The sequence below is a fragment of the Pezoporus occidentalis genome, unplaced genomic scaffold (genome assembly GCF_034315485.1).
Source record: "Pezoporus occidentalis ecotype Australia unplaced genomic scaffold, CSIRO_AGI_Poc_V1 ctg379, whole genome shotgun sequence".
Classification (NCBI taxonomy): Eukaryota; Metazoa; Chordata; class Aves; order Psittaciformes; family Psittacidae; genus Pezoporus; species Pezoporus occidentalis.
In genome coordinates, this window is record NW_026915701.1 from 145,295 (window position 1) to 165,841 (window position 20,547).

At 59.7% G+C, this 20,547-nt stretch overlaps 2 protein-coding genes across 2 annotated transcripts; one reads left to right on the forward strand and one right to left on the reverse strand.

The window, feature by feature from the left end:
* Positions 1-1,666: 1,666 nt before the first annotated feature.
* SMG5 (SMG5 nonsense mediated mRNA decay factor) lies at positions 1,667-17,453 on the reverse strand. The gene is made up of 22 exons (XM_062631855.1): positions 17,318-17,453; positions 15,056-15,154; positions 13,805-13,928; positions 13,331-13,487; positions 12,679-12,768; positions 12,085-12,174; positions 11,543-11,621; positions 11,191-11,316; positions 10,775-10,843; positions 9,703-9,911; positions 9,487-9,624; positions 8,551-9,279; positions 7,666-7,835; positions 7,175-7,250; positions 6,582-6,757; positions 6,331-6,489; positions 4,485-4,544; positions 3,889-4,048; positions 3,574-3,664; positions 3,353-3,427; positions 3,004-3,142; positions 1,667-1,873 (listed from the first exon to the last, which is right to left on the reverse strand). Exons 1-22 carry the CDS (start codon positions 17,389-17,391, stop codon positions 1,790-1,792), a joined length of 3,174 nt encoding a protein of 1,057 aa, XP_062487839.1. The 5' UTR covers positions 17,392-17,453; the 3' UTR covers positions 1,667-1,789.
* Positions 17,454-18,857: 1,404 nt separating this feature from the next.
* TMEM79 (transmembrane protein 79) lies at positions 18,858-20,034 on the forward strand. The gene is made up of 3 exons (XM_062631857.1): positions 18,858-19,455; positions 19,542-19,755; positions 19,830-20,034. Exons 1-3 carry the CDS (start codon positions 18,858-18,860, stop codon positions 20,032-20,034), a joined length of 1,017 nt encoding a protein of 338 aa, XP_062487841.1.
* The last annotated feature ends 513 nt before the right edge of the window (positions 20,035-20,547 follow it).

Below are 20,547 nucleotides of genomic sequence, written 5' to 3' on the forward strand. Positions count from 1 at the left end.
GGAGCATCATCTCCTTCCAGAGCATCTCCTTCTGGAGCATCATCTCCTTCTGGAGCATCTCCTGGAGCATCATCTCCTTCTGGAGCATCATCTCCTTTGGGAGCATCTCCTTCCAGAGCATCTCCTTTCAGAGCATCATCTCCTTCCAGAGCATCATCTCTTCTGGAGCATCTCCTTCTGGAGCATCATCTCCTTCCAGAGCATCCCCTTCTGGAGCATCATCTCCTTCCGAAGCCCACTGATCCAGATGAGCTGTAGGGAGGCCAATGGGAGCAACCCATTCCTTCATCCCCAAGCCCGGTGGTGGGGCAGGAGGGGAGAGCCGGGCTGCCCGCGCCGCCATCCGGATGGAGGTCTCCAAGGTCCCTTCCCGCAGGGAATGAGCTCTTCCAGCATCCACCCCACGGCAGCACCGAGCCCTTCCCTTGGGGATGCTGGAAGCACCAAAGGGGTCGTGTCTGCCTCTGCCTGCCCCGGAGGGATGCAAGGAGAGGGATGGGGGGGGACACCCCAGTTCTGCCCCCTCTTTCTAGCAGCAGGGAACGGCTTCGGGCTCCTTCCTCCTCCAGAAACCCCTGGTGGCAAGGGGAAAAACCCCATGGAAAACGGGCAAAGAGAGGCTGCGTTGGGCTCCTTGGGAGACAAATCCCACCGGGATCTTCCCCCCGCCGGCGGCTCCGCTGCAATTCCCCAGCGCTGGAAGCGAAGAGCTGGGAAAGGGGGAAGCAGGAGCGGAGTCTTCCTCCCCTCTGGCCAGGATGCGCTCCCTTTCCTTGCAGGAAGCATCCCTTTGCACTGAGCCCGCGGGGAGGTTGGGGGGGGGACACTGGGAAAGGGTAATAAATACACTGCTTCCAAGGCAACAAGCTGTTCCAGAGCATCATCCTTGCCTTTGCTCTCTGCCGTGGGAAGAGGAGCCAGATCCCAAAGGAATTCCGAGGGGGGGCTGCTCCTTTAAGCTCGTTTCTACATTGGCAAAGAAACCCCCTAAGGATTAAAAGGGGAAAAGCCCTTGAAAACGAAGGGATCCACAGGAGGGGGGAGGAAAGGGAAAGGGAAAAGGGAAAGGGAAAGGAAAAAGGAAAAGGAAAGGAAAAGGACAAGGAAAAGGGAAGAAAAGGAAAAGAAGGGAAAGGAAAGGACTTTCTGCTTCCCTGGCCCCAAGGCCTCCACCACTCTCAGCATCCCCTTTCCCCAAGCTGCTTCGGGGGCTTGGAGCTCCAGTCCAGGCTTGAGGAGCTTAAGGATTTTTCTAGAGGTTCCTGATGGAGAGATCCCAAAGGGAACACTCAGCTCCAGCGGAGCTTGAGCAGGATTGGTGCCCGTTGAGGGCTCTTCGGAGCCCCTCCGCTCCCAGTGTTCGGTGCCATGTGAGAGCTGAGCACCCCAGGACCCTCCCTAGGGAACGGCCTCAGCACCACCTCAAGCAAAGCTGCAGGATGGCTCCCAAAAGATGAGGTGTGGGGGGGTGTGTGTGGGGGGTGTGTGGGGTGTGTTCAAGGCCTGCCCAGCTCTGCCCCATCCCTGCCCATTGGGAAGCAGGGCAGAGCTCTCCTTGGCTCTCGTTCGGAGCCGCCTGCCTGGAGGCTGGAGCCCCCCCATTGGCTTTGGGGGCTGCCTTTGGGGGGAGAGGTTTGGTTGATGGTGCTGATGCTGCCACTGCCGCCGCCGCCGCCGCTGCTGCTGCTTCGGGTCCAAGCCTGGAGGTCGGGAGCCTTGGTTCAGACGCTGCACGTTCCAAGGGGGGGGGGCACAGAGAGGTTCACACCAGCCCGGGCCCCACGCGGCCTCAGCCCAGCTCCTTCCATTGCTTGTAGAAGTCCAGCACGTTCCTGAGCTCCACGCTGGCGCCGGCGGCCGCCTGGATGGCAGCCTGCAACCAGAGAGACCCCGTTACCGCGGCAACGGATGCACAGAGACCCCGATACCATGGCAACGGATGCACAGAGACCCCGTTACCATGGCAACGGATGCACACAGACCCCGTTACCATGGCAATGGATACACACAGACACCCTGTTACCATGGCAACTGATGCACAGAGACCCCGTTACCATGGCAATGGATACACACAGACCCTGTTACCATGGCAACGGATGCACAGAGACCCCGTTACCATGGCAATGGATACACACAGACCCTGATACCATGGCAACGGATGCACAGAGACCCCATTACCATGGCAACGGACACACACAGACCCCGTTACCATGGCAATGGATGCACAGAGACCCCATTACCATGGCAACGCATTCACACACACACACACAGACCCCATTACCATGGTAAAAGATGCACAGAGACCCCATTACCATGGCAACAGATGCAAACACAGACCCCGTTACCATGGCAATGGATGCAGAGACCCCCCATTACCATGGCAACTGATGCACACAGAGACCCTGATACCATGGCAACGGATGCACACACACAGAGACCCCATTACCATGGCAACAGAAGCACACAGATGCCATCACCATGGCAAGGGATGCACACACAGACCCCGTTACCATAGCAAGGGATGCACACACAGACCCCGTTACTATGGCAATGGATGCAGGGGCAGCACGAGGGGAATGGCTTTATCCTGCCCGAGGGGAGATGGAGATGGGATCTGAGGCAGTTCTGCCCTGCGAGGGGGCTGGGATGGGTTGAATGGAGATGGTTTGGATGCCCCATCCTATCCCCAAGCTGCTTGAGTGGAAAGGGTTGGAGTTGAAGGAGCTTTAAGCTCCCCTCATCCCATCCCACCCCATCCCACCCCATCCCAAGCTGCTTGAGTGGAAGGGGCTGGAGCTGGAGGAGCTTTAAGCTCCCCCCATCCCATCCCAACCCATCCCATCCCATCCCATGACTCCAGGACTCTGCTCTTGCCCTGTCCATTCAGCCCTTCCCAACGTGTGGATCCTGGCTCCAAGGCTTGATCCATGACAAACCCCAAGGCGGAAGAACGGAACCTGCAGCTCGGACCCTGACCCCCCAAAAGCAGTGAACCCCACGGACCTGCATGGGGGCTGAGAACACGCTGGGGTCCTCCAGCTGGAAGCCTGTGATGATGGTGACCATTCCCGTGCCGTCGTCCTCCCCATTCCCTTGGGATACCGTCAGCTGCTTGCAGCTATCCAGGATCTTATAGAGGTTCCTGATGGAGAGATCCCAGAGGGAACACTCAGCTCCAGAGGGCCTCGAGCAGGATTGGTGCCTGTCGAGGGCTCTTCGAAGCCCCTCAGCACCGAGCGTTTGGTGCCAGGTGAGAGATGAGCACCCCAGGACCTTCCCTCAGCACCACCTCAAGCAAAGCCACAGGATGGCTCCCAAAGAGCCCCTTTCCCGCTGGGAATCACGCTCTTACCAGGCATCTAAATCCTGCCTCTTCAGCTTGTGCCTCTCCAAGCTCTTCCCAGCATCCTTCTGGCAACGAATGTACCTGAGGAGAGAGGAGGGGTCCTGAGCTCCCGTGGTTGTGAGCATCACCCACACCCCAAGAACCAAACCTGTTCCTTTCCCACCTTGGCCCTCCCAGCCCAAATCCCAAGCCCCCCATTCCAAAAGCAAGCTTTTCCCATTCCATACCTGTTTCCCTTTTTAAACTCGGCCTCCAGGTAGCGGATGCTGTCCCGAGCTCCAGCATTCTCCTTCTTCAGGAAGTCCAAGCCATCGATCACTACCAGAAAGCACAGAGAAACCAAAGCCATCTCCCTGCAAAGCCACCCAGATGGGGCTGGGATTCCTCATCCCATGGGAGGCAGAGGGGAGATGCTGAATGGGGCTGCTCCCATCTTCCAGCTGCTCTCCCGTACATCACGGATCCCATGTGGGAATGGGAGAAGGCCACGGGGAGCACACGGGCCAGGAAAAGGAAGGGAGGATGGGGAGAGACCCCTTTACCTGTGCGAGGGATGATGATGATGAACCTCCCGCTGGTGGCCAAGTGCTTGATGAGAGCCAAGTGCTGGCAAAGGGCTTGGGTATCCGGGACCAGGTAAGGGGACATGGCTGAGTGGGCTTTGGGCTGCTGCAGGCTCCCTTCCAGCTGAGAAACTTCCAGCTGGGAACACACACACATGGACACGATTGCCTTACTTCCCATTCATTGTGAATGGATTCACCCTTCCCAGCTCCCAGCACCCGGAGGAGAGGTGGAGAAGGGGCCAATGGAGCGGGATGTGTGCACCTCAATAGGGCACGGAGCTGTGAGAGAGGGGGTGACTGAGATGGTGGCAGGGTTACAGGGCAAGACCTGAGGTTTGGCTTGGAGAAGGGAAGGCTCAGAGCGGCCTCATCCCACTCCTCCAAGGGGGAAAGGGAAGGGGAGGTGCTGAGCTCCCCTCGTTGATGACCAGAGATAGGACACGAGGAAGGCAACATCAGGGAACAAAGGGATGAAGCTGCACCAGGACACTGGGGGAAGCTTCTTTACCCTTGGCCATGGCCCCCAACCCCATCCCTAAAGGAGCGAGGTTGGGAGCAGCCTCCCCTCCTACCTGCAGCCGAAGCTGAGCCATGTCTCTCATGAGCCGGTTCCGACGCGCCTCCTCGGCAGCCTGTCACCAAAGCAAACGTCCCCATCACCCATCACCCATCACCCATCACCCATCACCCATCACCCATCACACATCACCCATCACACATCACCCATCACACATCACCCATCACCCATCACCCATCACCCATCACCCATCACCCAAGAGCCAGCAGGAAACCCAAAAGCTCCCACTGGGAAAGGGGCAAAGGGGACACCCTTCAGGAGGAAAACTCCCAGCCCCTTCCCCAAGCAGCACCCTAAAACCCAAGGGGTTTGTGCCAAGCGCAACCGAGGTTGTGGTTAAGCATAACCCTAACCCCAAACCTTAATGATAACCCCTAACCCACAATGTAAGGCCTAACCTTAAACTACTAATCCTAACCCCTAAACCTAACCATAAACCCTAAACCGACCCACTAACCTTAACCCTCACCCCTAATCCCTAACTCATAACCCATAACCATAACCCCTAACTAACCCTAACCAATAACCACTAACTCCAACACTTAACCCTAACCACTAACGCTAACCCTGACCCATAACCCTAACCCATACCCCTAAACCTAACCCCCACCCTAACCCCTAACCCCAAAACTAATCCATAACCCTAACCCCAAACCCTAACCATAACCCCTAACCCTAACCAGCACCCTAATCCATAACCCATAAGCCTAACCCGTAATCCTAAATCCTAACCCCAAACCCTAAACCCTAACCCCCACCCTAACCCATAACCCATACCCCCCAACCTAACCCCAATCTCTAACCCTAACACCTAACTCCTAACACTAACCCAAAACCATAACCCCTAATCCTAACCCATAAACCCAAACCTAACCCTAACCCCAATCTCTATCCCTAACCCCTAATGCTAACCCCCAACCCTAACCCCTAACACCAATCTCTAACCCTAACCCCTAATGCTAACCCCAAACACCACCCCCAACCCCAATCTCTAACCCTAACCCCTAAAGCTAACCCCTAACCCTAACCCCTAACATTAACCCCAAACCCCAACACCTAACCCCTAATGCTAACCCCCAACCCTAGCCCCTAACCCATAACTCCCACCCTAACCCTAAGCCCAATCTCTACCCCTAACGCCTAATGCTAACCCCCAACCCTAACCCCTAACCCTAACCCCTAACCCTAACCCCTAACACCAATCTCTAACCCTAACCCCTAATGCTAACCCCAAACCCTAACCCCCAACCCCACCCCCTAACCCCAATCTCTAACCCTAATCCCTAATGCTAACCCCCAACCCTAACCCCTAACACTAATCTCTAACCCTAACCCCTAATGCTAACCCCCAACCCTAACCCCAAACCCCAACCCCTAACCCCAATCTCTACCCCTAACCCCTAATGCTAACCCCCAACCCTAACCCCTATGCTAACCAACCCAACCCCCCTAATATAAACTAACCCTAACCCCTAACCCCAATCTAACGCCCACCCTAACCCCTAATGCTAACCCCCAACCCTAACCCCTAACCCTAACCCCAAACCCCAACCCCTAACCCCAATCTCTACCCCTAACCCCTAATGCTAACCCTGAACCCTAACCCATAACCCCCACCCTAACCCTAACCCCAATCTCTAACCCTAACCCCTAATGCTAACCCCCAACCCTAACCCCTAACCCCAATCCCTACCCCTAACCCCTAATGCTAACCCCCAACCCTAACCCCTAACCCTAACCCATAACCCCCACTCTAACCCTAACCCATAACCCCCACCCTAACCCTAACCCCTAATTCTAACCCCAACCCCAACCCCAACCCCAAACCCCCCCCAGCTCACCATGTGGAACTGGGCCTGGGCCTGCTGCAGGATCCCATCCTGCTCTGCCTGAGCGATGCTGATGAAGATGCCGAGCTCGGGGTTGAACTGCAGGATGCTGCCTTGCAGCTGGCTGATGAAGTGCCCGGAGCTCCGGATGCAGCACAGGCGAACCACACACTGCAAAGGGGAAGGGGGGGGGGGGTGATGATGATGCTCAGGAATGAAGGGGCTCAGCCCCAGGACCCTGGTCAGGATGGAGCCCAGCTCACCTCCTCCACGGGGGTAAAGATGGGCCTGTCCTGCTCGAAGTGAAACCTCTTGTGCGCGCTCCTCAGAGGAGGAAGGTTCCGGAGGGCGACGTCTTCTGGCAGCAGCAAGTGGGCTTGTAGGTCCGGGAGCTCAGCACCGCTCAGGATGGCCTGGACTTCATTGCACAGGGCCAGGCCTGGAGTGGAGGGAGGGGAGGAAGAGGCTGCTCTGTGCCATGTGCTCCCACAGGCGAGCATCCCCATTGCAACCCTGCTGGCTCAGGGACCGTGGCCACCTTTAGGCTGAGGCATGGGGCACAGCACCAGCATCTGGAGCTTCCAGTGATGGCCAGGGCAAAACCAGCCCCTCGATGGCTAATTCCCAAAGTTGGGGGTGGCCACAGAAAGGCTCCATGCACAGCAGGGAGGGTTCCAGGGTCTTGTGAGCTGTATAGGATGCCTTAACAGAGCTCAGACCTAACCGCAGTGGTGGTTAAACCAACACCCAGTGGGTGCTGCTTCCCGCTGGGCTCAGCACCCAAGTGCTCCTGGCAAATCCCTCCCCATCCACAGCATTCCCTGATGGCTGGGATGTGACATTCCCCCTCCGGTACCTGAGTCCTGCAGGTCTGCAGCAGAAGGCAGGAGGTTCAGGAGCACGGAGAGCCTGTTCCACAGGCTCTGGGAGCTCTGCAGGAGCACAACAGCACACGCAGGTTAAGAGGGATGGATCCAGGGATGGATCCAACCCCCTTGGGGCCCCTTTCCCAGGCCTCAGAATGGGATGAAGGAGAAATTCCACTCCCCTTCTTAAGGCAAGATGCAGCTGAGGGGTATTTAACACCCCCCCCATCCTGTCCAGGCTTGGGACAGCAGCTTTATGGTGCCCTCAGCATCCCAGCCCAAAGGCACGGAGCACCCAGAGCCTTGGGACTGAGCACCCAGCACAGCTTTATGGTGCCCTCAGCATCCCAGCCCAGAGCCACGGAGCACCCAGAGCCTTGGGACTGAGCACCCAGCACAGCTTTATGGTGCCCTCAGCATCCCAGCCCAGAGGCACGGAGCACCCAGAGCCTTGGGACTGAGCACCCAGCACAGCTCCCACCTGAGCACACATGAGGATGAGGTCTGTGTTAGTCCTCAGCCAGTCCAGGAAGACCTTGACGGTGAGCAGCAGCCCTTCGTTGCTCATGATCTGCAGCTTCTCCTGAAGGGAACGCTCATTCCTGCAGGATTTGCTGCTCGAGAGGCTCTCCTCGGAGTCAGACCCCTCGTCTGCAAGCCAAAGGGAAAAGCAGGCATGAAACCCCTTCCAGAAGCCAAGCATCATTTACTGCAGGGACCAGAGCCAGTGGGTGCTGGTCAGGTCAACGGGCATCAACCTTGGAGCTGTGCAAGAGGAGATGAGGGGTTCGAAACCCTCCATATCCTGAGGATCTTGCTGGGACTCCGTGATCCTAAAGGCCTTTGCCAAGGGTCCTGGTTGATTCCAGGATCTCCGAGCTCCCAGGAGTGAGCTGAGCACAAGGGAGCTGCATGGAGGGCACTGAGGGCCACGGTTTGCTATCAGCACCCAAGAAACCTTCAGAACCAAGAGGGAGGAACCGGCCCTGATAGAGAGGGAAGATCAGGACCTCGAGAGCTTCGTGTCCTTAAGGGCTTCCTGCAGTGCCCAGCACCAGGAGCACTTGGAAGCAGCTCCTTACAGAGATTTCCCATAGGGAAAAAGGAAGCGAATCCCTAAAAGCTGCTGGAATTCTCCTCGGGATGAGCAGAGCTGCTCAGCATCCAGCCTCAGCTGCAGGCCCTTTGCTCAGCGCTCATACCCCTGGGTGCCCATCACCTCCTCAGGAAACACCCAACCCAAGCCCTGCCCTTGTCCCTGGCTCCTCCAAACCTGTCCCCATGGAGAACATGCCCTAGGGAACAGGGCTTGGCTCCCACCCAGCAACCACAACCACCTGGGAGGGATGAGGAGGCTGCTCCTTACCTTGCTCGCCCAAGCCGGGCTTCTCCAGCTCTCCATTGACACAAGCCTTGCTTTCCATCCCATCCTTCCGGAGCTGGGGGTCAGGGCTGGGCTTCAGGAGGATGTTGCTGAAGGTGGGAGCCAAACGGAAGCAACGCTTGGTCTGGAACAGCTGGGTGGACATGGCCTGCAGGTTACTGGCGATGCTGCTCTCGCTCGTGGCCAGCGACGCCGGCCCATTGAGGCTCGGCTCCGGAGCCTCGGCTTTGGAGCCGTTGGAGCCCTTGGGGTCCCCCAGCCCGGCGCCCTCCACGCCGTTCTTGAAGGCCTCTTTGGGTCCGCTTTTGCCTCGGCTGCTGCCCTCTTCCTCCTCTTCCTCCTCCTCCTCCTCCTCCTCCTCCTCATCCTCCTCCATCTCCTCCAGGTCGGAGCGGGATTCCTGGCTGTTCATCTCCGAATCGCTCTCTGCATCGAAAGCCGCTTCGCCTTCGTCATCGCTCTTGTCCGAGGCGCTTTCGGAGCCGTCGCTGCCCTTCCCCAAGGAGCCTTGGCTGGAGCCCGACTCGAAGCCCTCGCTCAGGTCGCTCTCGTCCAGCTGCCGGGGGTGCCGCCGGCGCCGCAGGCACGACAGCCGCGAGTACTTCTTGCTCTTCTGGCGGTCGCTCTTCCTCTGCTCCTCTTGGGGTTCACGGTTCCCCAAGGCCCCTTCAGCCTCCTGCTCCAGAGACGCCTCCCGGGGCTCCTGGTCGTCTGCAGGCAGTGGGAAACGAGAGCAGGAGCTGGGTTGGGAGGCAGCTTTCAAGCCCACCTAAAGCCACGAGCCTTCTGCTTAGGGTAAGGATGCTCCGAGCCTCGTCCGGCTCCCGGGGATGGGGTTTGCTGCCAGGGGATGGAGGGAAGCAAAGGGAAGAGCCTGCAGGAGCATCCCCCCTCCTCTCTCAACCCCATCCCATTTACCTGGGCTGTCGCTCTGCAAGGCTGCCACTGGATTTTCCCCTTCTTCCAGCTCTGCCTGCAGGCGGATGTTGACGTGGTTGAGGAGGTGAGAGAAGAGAGCCAGGGTGAAGGCGATGGCTGCGCTGTACTGCTTGGAACCTGCAGGGGGACAGCGGGAGGAGGTGGAGAGCTTCGAGGCCAAAGGGATGGAGGGAAGGTGCACGGAGCAGTGGTTACCTGCCCTCTTGAGGCTGTGGACGCTCATGAGGCAGATGATGACCATGCGGAAGATGAGGAGGTCGGGAAGGAAGGAGTAGCCACTCTCGTACTCTTCCTCCTCTTCGCTGCTGGAGCTCAGGTGAGGAGGAGAGGGCAGGTAGAACAAGCACAGGTTGAAGTCCTCCAGCACCGACTGGCACAGAGATGTCAGCTCCGAATCCAGGGAGCTTCGAGAGGCAGGAAGAAAGCAGGATGAGCAATTCCCAACCCAGCTCCAGGGGCAGGGAGCTGAGCCAGACCTGGCACCAGATTCCCATGCATCCTTACAGCCCTGCAAGAGTATTCCCAATCCTCTGCAGGATCCAGTGCAAGAGCCCATGGGAGCCTCCCCCTTCCAAACTAAAGCAGGCTGCAAAACACCCTTTGGAATGGATGGGAGCTGGAGAACTTGAAGCCATCCCCAGTTTTCTTTAGTGCTAAATGAGTGGGGAGCAGGGAGGTTCTGCTCTGGTGGTAGGCAATACTTGAAAGGCAGCCCCATAGCGGGCTGCACTGGCACAGCAGCAGGTCGAGGGAAAGGATTAGCCCTGCTTTTGGCACCCTCTGGAATAGCACAGCCACTTAGGAGTCCCCAGGGCCTAAAACCCCACGTAAAGACAAGGACAAAGCAAACCCAGCCCTAGCAGAAGACTGTCAAGGGGAAGAGAGAAGATGATGTGTAAGAGGCAAAGAGAAGCCAGAAGCCTCATCCGACTTCACATCGCATCCCCCTCCCCATTGGGACCCCTCGAAGGTCCCTTCCAGCACCACTTCCCCTGCAGCCTGTGCTGCTCCACTGCAAGCAGGATGAGGTCAATCCCCAGGCACCCCAAAACGCTCCGGCAGACACAGAGAACCCAAGGCAAAAGAGGGCTCGGGGATGGGACAAAGCTTCCCATTGACTGCAGCAGGAAGAGGTTGGTTTGCTTCTGGGGTTACAGCTTCACAAGAGCCCTGCACACCGACAGACAGGGCCTCTTTGCTGTCCTAACCCGGCACTTGGCAGCAGGAAGCATCTGATGGCTGGGCAAAGCCATAAGCATCACCTTACCTGCTCTTTGGCTGCAAAAGGCTCTGCAGGTACATGAAGCTCACCAGCAACCTCTTAATGTCTTTGCCTCTAAAAAGATGGGAGAAGAAAAGAGCGTAAAGCAGCAATGGACCAGAGCTCTGGGAACAGGGACCTCAGCTCTCAATTCAATACCGGAGGAAAAAGACCCTCCAGCCCCTTCAAACTGCCCCCAGTGCACCTCAACCCTCAGGAACAGCCACCAGCCCTTGGGCACAGAAAGAAAACGCCTCCTTCCACCCTTTACCACGAGCCAGCACTTAGCTTTCCTCCTGGCTTTAGGAGCTGAGAGCTCAGGAACGGGGGAGCCCTGCCTCCAAGCAGCCTCCCCTGCAGTTCCCAAGAGCCTGAGGATGCTTCTGGTCCTGCTTCCAACCTTCTCCTTGCCCCCCTCTCACCTCTTCTTGCTTGGAGACAGCCTCCTGCTCTCAGCCTTCCGCAGCTGCTGGTACATCTTGGCTGCTTTGTCATAGAGCCGCTTCAGGTTCCCATAGGCGCCTTCAAAGGACACTTCCGACTGGATGCTGAGCCAGGCAAAGAGAAGAGAGCCCACGTTTTACCCTACCCCACTTATGGGGCTTGTATCCAAGCCAGAAAGCACAAAGGGAGCTACCCAGTGCCTCGCTTCGAGCCTGCAGGGCTCTCGACGTCCCCTGCAAACTCATGGGCTGCAAAGAGGACCCCAAAGGGGAAAGGCAAGGAGGAAAGGAGGTGGCCCCAGGACCCCGATGCCCTGCTCAGGATACTCACCAGCGTAAGTAACAATAGGTAGCCTCCACGTTGTAGTATTTGCTCCCTGCCAGCGTCCCCAGCTGGTTAAAGGGCATGCCTGTCATGAGAGAGGGGCAATGGCATGAAGTGAGCCCACAGAGCACATCCCTTCCCTCTCCCTACGTGGCTACCCAGGAGGCAGAACCACTCAACCCACTGGCCACACTCATGGTGCGTGGTGCTTTTAGATCCTTCCCCCGTGCTCTCTATAAGGAAGCAGAGCAAACAAGGGCCATCTCCTCCTGGGTAGCAGTCATACCACGGCCTTGCCTCCTCTACATCACCTCTGGGCTCTGCTCCAGCTCCCTGTGGCACTCAGGGCTCAGCAGGAGTTGAGTCCATGGAGGCTTCACCCATTGCTGAGGAGCTCTTTAACCCCTCTTTGGGGTCCCAGCAAGGAAGCAGAGCTTAAAGCCCCCCCTTTCAGCTGCAGCAGCAGCACAGAGCCCTACCCCTGCGCCCCATCCTGACGTGGTGCTTGTGGCAAGGCGATGGGGACAGCTACGGACTCCCCCACTCACCGATCTGGGGGGCCACAGAAAGGGCCTGGTAGTAAAACCTCTCAGCCAGCAGCTCCGTGTCCACACCAGCCAGTTCGTTCTGGTAGCGAGCTGCAAGGAAAGCAACCCCCAGGCATCAACCCCTCCACCCCCCCCAAACAGAGGGCAAGAGCCCCACAGCAAAGGGGTTGGAGCGGGACGAGCCCAAGGTCCTTGCCAAGCCAAAGCCCTCCCGTGGTTCTATGGAAGCCTTTTGGTCTCAGTGGCCATGGCACTGGAAGGCAGCCCCTAAGGGAAGGGACAAAGCTCTTCTGCTCCGGGTGCTGAGCAGTGCATCCCTGGCACACCTCCCTTTTCCAGGCCCTCAGGCTACATCCCATGCCAGAGAGTGGCAAAACTCCATCAACCCAGCTGGGACTTCAGCCCCTTTGGACACCCTGAAGAGGTGAGCCCATCCCTCTCCCACCACCCATTCTCCCTACCCTCATCAGCTCTTTCTTTGGGGCAAAGCCACCTTCATGCTCTCAAAGAGCTCCCAGGAGCTGTGCCACCTTGAACGGATGGACACCATCCTTGCCCTGTAGACATCACCCCAAAGGATGCTGCTGCTCTCACCCAGGTCTCCCAGATACACCAGGCACCTGTGACATGCCATCTGGGCCCATTCCATCTCCTTCTCCGAGGCAGACACGGGTTTCTTGCAGCCTGCAGGAAGGAATCCCACAAAACACTGGGGTAAAGGGCTGCTGGGGAGGCCCTGCTCACTGGTGGCAGAGCAGGCCCAGTGCAAGCAGGGAGGAAGCACAGGGAGCAGGGGCATCAAGAGGAGGAGCAGCTCCCATAGGAGCCAGGCTGGGTCAGCTCCTGAAGGGGAGCAGCTCCAGTGCCTAAAGGGGCTGCAGGAAACCTGGAGAGGGGCTTTGGGATGCAGGGACAGGACAAGGGAATGGCTTTAAGCTGCCAGAGGGGGGATGGAGATGGGATCTGGGGCAGAAGCTCTTCCCTGGGAGGGTTTTGGGACACTGGGATGGGTTGAATGGAGAAGGTTTGGATGCCCCATCCCTGGCAGTGCTCAAAGCCAGGCTGGATGGGGCTTGGAGCATCCTGCTCCAGTGGAAGGTGTCCCTGCCCATGGCAGGGGTTGGAGCTGGAGGAGCTTCTGCTTCCATCCCCCCCACCCCCTCCACTCCACAGCCCATTTATCAGCTTCAATGAAGCTTTCCAAACCTCTCTGTCCCCACCAGAGACCCAGTGCCCAAGCCCTCACCTATGAGAGGGTCCGTTACGTGCGTCCAGTCGATGCAGCACTGCAGCTCCAGCTGATAGTGAGACTGGATGTAGAGGAGGAGGTGCTGGTAGAAGCCTATCCCTGCCACTAAGTGAGTCCTATAGGCACACTCCAGGGTGCTACGGCTGTGAATGTGCTGCAGGGAGGAAAGGGGAGGCTCTGTTAGCCCAGGTAAGGCTTCAGACTGGCCAGCCCCATTGCACTGAGGAGGAAGCAGGACAGGAGGCAGCTCAGGGGTTAGCTCTGCACCTCCTCTTCCTCCCTTGGTGACCAAGAGCCAACAGCAAGGAGGAGAAACTCTTGCAACAAGAGGTGATTCAACCTAAGGTGACTGCCAAGAGCACCTGCAACCCCACGAGAGGGCTCGTGGCAGGGGAATGATGGGAATCCCGTGCCCTTGGAGACCATCCTTCCATAGGGAGATGGGAAGACCCCCATTGCCCAGATACCTGCCTTCTTATTGGTTTTAATGAGCTGGATAACTTCATAGTAAACCTTCCTCCAGAGCAGCTCCTCTGCCTTCCTGCCGTAATCCACTGGGTGCAGGAACATCAGCTTCACGCACAGCTCCCGCAGCCTGCGACGGGGCACAGCACTGCCATCAGCCTCCAGCATGGAGGAGGAAAAGCAGGGCTCATCCCCTCCTCATCCCTTCTCCTGCATCCCCATCCCCTCTCCTGCATCCCCATCCCCTCTCCTGCATCCCCATCCCCTCTCCTGCATCCTCATCCCTTCTCCTGCATCCCCATCCCCTCTCCTGCATCCCCATCCCCTCTCCTGCATCCCCATCCCCTCTCCTGCATCCCCATCCCCTCTCCTGCATCCTCATCCCCTCTCCTGCATCCTCATCCCCTCTCCTGCATCCCCATCCCCTCTCCTGGATCCCCATCACCTCTCCTGGATCCCCTCCCCTCGCCTGCATCCCCATCCCCTCGCCTGCATCCCCATCCCCTCTCCTGCATCCTCATCCCTTCTCCTGCATCCCCATCCCCTCTCCTGGATCCCCATCCCCTCTCCTGGATCCCCATCCCCTCTCCTGGATCCCCATCCCCTCTCCTGGATCCCTATCCCCTCTCCTGCATCCTCATCCCTACTCCTGCATCCTCACCCCCTTTCCTGCATCCCCATCCCCTCTCCTGCATCCTCATCCCTACTCCTGCATCCTCACCCACTCTCCTGCATCCCCATCCCCTCTCCTGCATCCCCATCCCTTCTCTTGCATCCCCATCCCCTCTCCTGCATCCCCATCCCCTCTCCTGCATCCTCACCCCCTCTCCTGCATCCATCCCCATCCCCTCTCCTGGATCCCCATCCCCTCTCCTGCATCCCCATCCCCTCGGGTTGATCGGCGTACCCTCTTGTGCTTCTTCTTGCCGTCTCCTGCATCCCCATCCTCATCCCTTCTCCTGCATCCTCATCCCCTCTCCTGCATCCCCATCCCCTCTCCTGCATCCCCATCCCCTCTCCTGCATCCCCACCCCCTCTCCTGCATGGAAGAGGAAAAGCAGGGCTCATCCCATGGGATAACACCCAGTTTTTGCCACCCTCCTCCCAACAGGAGCAGCTGGAAGCGCCCCACACCTCACTGCTCCCCTGGGGCAGCGGCCAGCAGCAGCTTCCTGGGGGGCTCCACCTTCCACGTGGGGCTCCAGAGGGATTTTCCCCAAGGGAAAGAAGCAAAGGCAAGGCCTCAGCCCAACTTACTTGTTCCTCAAGCTGATGTTCTCGGGCTTGAACACCTCCTGATACGCTGCCTTGTTGCCAAGGATGAGATCCAGGCGATGAACGGCCTCCACCACTGCTCTGCAAAGGGACACAGGAGGGAGAGCTTCAGGCCAGCGCCCATCCCAACCATCTCCACATGGGAATGGAGGAGCTTCCCCCCCCCAAAAAAGCAGCTCAAATCACACCAAGCAACCTCTAAACCACAGCCAAAACCTGACATCAGCTCCATGTCCTGCCCCTGTATCCCTCACTCTGCAGCGGGATGGAGCTCACTGCTCCCAGGGATCCAGTGTGGTCCCTATGCACAAGGGTGACTGGGGAGGGGAAGTGCTGATTGACCCCATTCCCAGAAGGAATGGTCAGAAATCTGCTCTGCTCTTCCCAAAAGAGGCATCTTCATCTTCCCAGCAGCGTGGTCACTGTCAGCAGGGTGGGGGGTGATACCTTCACCTTGATACTTCACCTCAAAGTGATTCCAAAGCCAACACCTGCATCCCAGGACACAGCTGGGATGTCAAGGCCCTGGGTCCAAAGCCTCCCAGCAGGACACTGGGAATGCTTCCCCTTCCCCTTGGCTGGGAGCATGGCTCCAACACCAGTTTGCTTCCAGGCAGGAAGTGCAGCCCAAAGGCACTGGTTCCTTCTGCTCCCTTTTAGTTCTCCAAGAAACCCCCTCAGATTCCTGCTCTTCCATCCCAGAACCCCCACAAACGGGGAGATGGGAGGAGCTCAAAAGGGTTTTTCCAACCTGGTGGATGCTGGGAGTACTGATGGAGACTGGAGAGGACTCCTCAGCCTTACCCCCTGCGTCCCCATCCCCTCTCCCGCATCCCCATCCCCTCTCCTGCATCCACGTCCCCTCTCCTGCATCCACGTCCCCTCTCCTGCATCCCCTTCCCCTCTCCTGCGTCCCCATCCCCTCTCCTGCGTCCCCATCCCCTCTCCTGCGTCCCCATCCTTTCTCCTGCGTCCCCATCCCCTCTCTCCCATCCCCATCCCTTCTCCTGCATCCATTTGCTCTCCTGCATCCCCATACCCACTCTTGTATCCCTGTCCCCTCTCTCCCATCCCCTGTCCTGCATCCCTATTCCCTCTTCCCCATCCTCATCCCCTCTCCCCCATCCCCTTGCCCTCTGCCCCATCCCCATTCCTTCTCCGCATCCCTTGGGATTCCATCCCCATCCCCTCTCCTTCATCCCCATCCCCTCTCTCCCATCCCCATCCCCACTCCTGCATCCCCATCCCCTCCTTCATTCATCCCCTGCCCTGCATCCCCATCCCCTTCCCCTCTCCCCCATCCCCATCCCCTCCTTCATCCATCCCGTCCTGCATCCCTATTCCCATCCCCTCTCCCCCATCCCCTTCCCCTCTCCTTCATCCCCATCCCCTCTCTCCCATCCCCATCCCTACTCCTGCATCCCCATCCCCTCCTTCATCCACCCCCTGTCCTGCATCCCCTTCCCCTCTCCTGCATCCATCCCCTCTCCCCCATCCCCATCCTGTCTCCCCCATCCCCATCCCCTCCTTCATCCATCCCCTGTCCTGTATCTCCATCCCCATCCCCTCTCTCCCATCCCCATCCCCTCTCCTGCATCCCCATCCCCACTCCTGCATCCCCATCCCCTCCTTCTCCATCCCCATCCCCATCCCCTTCCCTCTCTCCCCCATCCCCATCCCCTCCTTCATCCATCCCCTCTCCCCATATCTTCCATCTCCCATCCCCATCTCTCCTGCATCCCCATCCCTCTCCTGCATCCCCATCCCCACTCCTGCATCCCCATCCCCTCCCCCATCCCCATCCCCTGTCCTGCATCCCCATCCCCTTCCCCTCTCTCCCATCCCCATCCCTCCTTCATCCATCCCCTCTCCCCCATCCCCTTCCCCTCTCCTTCATCCCCATCCCCACTCCTGCATCCTCATCCCCTCCTTCATCCATCCCCTGTCCTGCATCCCCATCCCCTCTCCTACATCCCCTTCCCCTCTCCTGCATCCATCCCCTGTCCTGTATCTCCATCCCCATCCCCTCTCCCCCATCCCCATCCCCACTCCTGCATCCCCATCCCCTCCTTCATCCATCCCCACTCCTGTATCCCCATCCCCATCCCTCTCCTGCCCCCCCACCCCCTTCCCATCCCCATCCCCTCTCCTGCCCCCCCCCTTCCCATCCCCATCCCCTCCGCTCCCCCCCCGCCCCGGTTCCCCTCCCCACGGCCCCTCCCGCCGCCGCCGCTCCCCCCTCACCGGTACAGCCTCTTGGTGTGCAGCACCTTGGCCTCGGGCTCGCCGCTCTCCCCGGCCCCCCCTCCCTGGCTCATGGCTCCGGTGCAAGGCGAGGCCCGGTTCCGGCTCCCGCTCCCCTCAGCACCGGCCCCGCCGCCTCCGCCGCCGCCCCCGGCCCCGCTCGGCCGCCATGGCTGCCCCCTGCCCCGGGCCGCTCTCGCGAGAGCCGGCGAGACCTGGCGGCCGCTGCGAGGCATCATCTCGCGAGAGTTCAACCTCTCGCCGTGCCAGTACTTAGTGCTGGCAAAGATGGCGGCGGCGAGGCGTCAGCACGGGCTTAGGGCGGGCGTCGCCATGGCTGCCCCACAGCGTGGGCCTTGGGATTCCCTCCGCATCCCTTGGGATTCTCTCCGCATCCTTTGGGACTCCCTCCGCATCCCTTGGGACTCCCTCCGCATCCCTTGGGATTCCTTCCTCATCCCTTGGGACTCCCCCCGCATCCTTTGGAACTCCCTCCGCATCCCTTGGGACTCCTCCGCATCCTTTGGGACTCCCTCCTCATCCCTTGGGATTCCCTCCGCATCCCTTGGGACTCCCTCCGCATCCCTTGGGACTCCCTCCTCATCCCTTGGGACTCCCTCCTCATCCCTTGGGACTCCCTCCGCATCCCTTGGGATTCCCTCCGCATCCCTTGGGAACGCCTCCCTGCACACACAGCGTGGGGCTGAGGGGCCGGGGGCTCCCTTTAGGGCTTCCCCATGGCGGCGGCTCCAGCCCATTCCCCCCCACCCCGCTCAGCCTTTGGCTTCTCCTTGCCCCGCCGGCCCCGATCCCTCGGGAAGGGGCAGGGCTGAGGCTCGGCCCCTTCCAGCCCGGCCCCACCTCGCACCGGTCCGACCGGTTTGAAGGCCCGGAAGAGCCGTGGCCACGGAAGGGGGAAGCGCTCCGGAGGCTCCCATGGCCCCGCTCCGCGGTCCCAGTGAGTCCCGCAGCATTCCCGGCGGTGGGAATGGGGCTGGGAACCGGGGGGGGGGGGAACACACGGGACACGGCCTCTGCTCCCCCATTCCCGACGCTCTTCCCATTGGGAATGGGGCCGGGAGGCTCCGTAGCGCAGGGAACTGGGGCTGGAGAAGGGAAGGCTCCTGAAGGGGAGCCCTTGGGGCAGCCCCGGTGCCGAAAGGGGCTGCAGGAAACCTGGAGAGGGGCTTTGGGATGCAGGGATAGGACAAGGGAATGGCTTTAAGCTGCCAGAGGGGGGATGGAGATGGGATGTGGGGCAGAAACTCTTCCCTGGGAGGGTTTGGGGACATTGGGATGGGTTGAATGGAGAAGGCTTGGATGCCCCATCCCTGGCAGCGCTCAAGGCCAGGTTGGACACAGGGGCTTGGAGCACCCTGCTCCAGTGCCTATAGGGGCTGCAGGAAGCCTGGAGAGGGGCTTTGGGATGCAGGGATGGAGGAGCAGGACCCCCAAACCCCCCCATTCCCACTGCTTTGTGCCCAGGGTGAAGAGGAAGGAACCGGAGCCGCGTTTCACCACCCCCCCCCCGACCCCATCCATGCCCGCTGCAGACCCCATCCTGCCCCCGGAGGAGGTGGCATTGATGGAGCTGGCCCCGGCCCCCCCTTTACCCAAGGCACCGGAGGACCCCGAGGCCACCTTGCCCTGGGACCGTGCCCCGGGGAGGGCCCGGGCGAGCCCGGATGGGGGCCGGGAAGGTCCAGAGGAGGCCGGCGCTGGCCCCGAGGTGGCCCCCGTGGTGATGGTGCCCATAGACCCGCATTGCATCGAGCACAACCCCGGCAAGGGCAAGAAGCAGCAGGAAGAAAGCAAAGGGGGAGCCGTGCCCCGTAGCCAGCACCCACTCCTCCTCCTCCCTATGGGTCCTTCACGCTCCAGGGACCCATTGGGCTTGGAGGGGCGAGGGGCCAAGCCTGGCAGTGAAGGAGCCAGGTGCCCGTGGGCTAAGGACTGCGGTGGCGGGGGCCACCTCAAGGCCTTGGCCTCGGTGCTGGGGGCTCTGGTGCTGTGCCCCTGCTTTGTCTATGGGGCTTACGTCTTCCTGCCCTTCGACGCCCCGCTGCTGCCCACCATCAGCACCCGCCTGGTGTACACCCTGCGCTGCGCCGCCTTCGCCACCGTCCCCATCGTGCTGGGTGAGCAGCAAAAGGGGGCACCCCCCCCCCCAACTTTTAACCATGGGGAGCCCCATTCCCAGCCTTTGGCTCCGGTATTCCCGCAGGGATGCTCGTCAGCGGCGTCTCCCGCCTCTGCTCCTGGGCGCTGGAGCCCTGTGGGGAGCTGCGGCGGGAGGTGGAGATCCACAGCACCTTCGTGGTCCAATCCGGCCACCTCTTTGTCCTTTACTTCTTCAACGTGGCCGTGCTGGCCACTTACCTCCCGCAGGAGCTCCTCAAGCTCATCCCGCTCCTCACGGGGCTCTTTGCCATCTCCAGGTAAGCAGGAATGGGGTGATGGGGAGGGGGGAAGGCCTGGAGCCATCCTTTATCCCCCTTTTCCATGCCTCCAGGTTGCTGTATTGGTTGGCTTACGCCATCGGGCGCTCCTTGCGGGTCTTCGGCTTCAGCCTGAGCTTCCTGCCCCTCGTGGCCATGCTCCTCTGGAATCTCTACAGCATGGTGGTGCTGGAGCCGGAAAACCTCCTGGCTGTGGCAGAGGCAAAGCCCCAAGAGCAGCCCAAGAACACCGGAGCCAAACTCCGGTACTGGGGATAATGGGGGAACACCCCCAACACCCCAAAAGGAGGGATGTAGGGAGATGCAGTCCCGGTTGCTCTGCCCTGGGAAAGGGGGAGCCCCATTGCCCAATAAAACCCTTTGCCCAGTGCTTCCATGGTTGCTTTGGGAAGGGTGGGATTGATCCCATAAGGAATTGTGGCTTTGCCCTGGCTTGGGGAGGGGGGAGCAAGTCCCTCCCCAGCTCCTTCCTCTTCCTTGCGGGTGGAGGTTCAGGAACTGGTTCCCAAACCAGTTGGAGCAGTGGGAAGGAGGAAGGGAGCCCTGGCCCAAGGGCAGCTCTGCTGCTTTCCCTTGTCTCCTTATGGAGACCTGGGAGCAGCTCCCGGTGCCTAAAGGAGCTCCAGGAAAGCTGGAGAGGAGCTTGGGACAAAGGGATGGAGGGGCAGGATAGGGGGCAATGGCTTTCACCTGCCAGAGGGGATGATTCCTTCTTGAGGGAAGCGATTCTGCTCCTGCCTGGAAAGGACAGGGAGAAACCTGGGGGCTCCT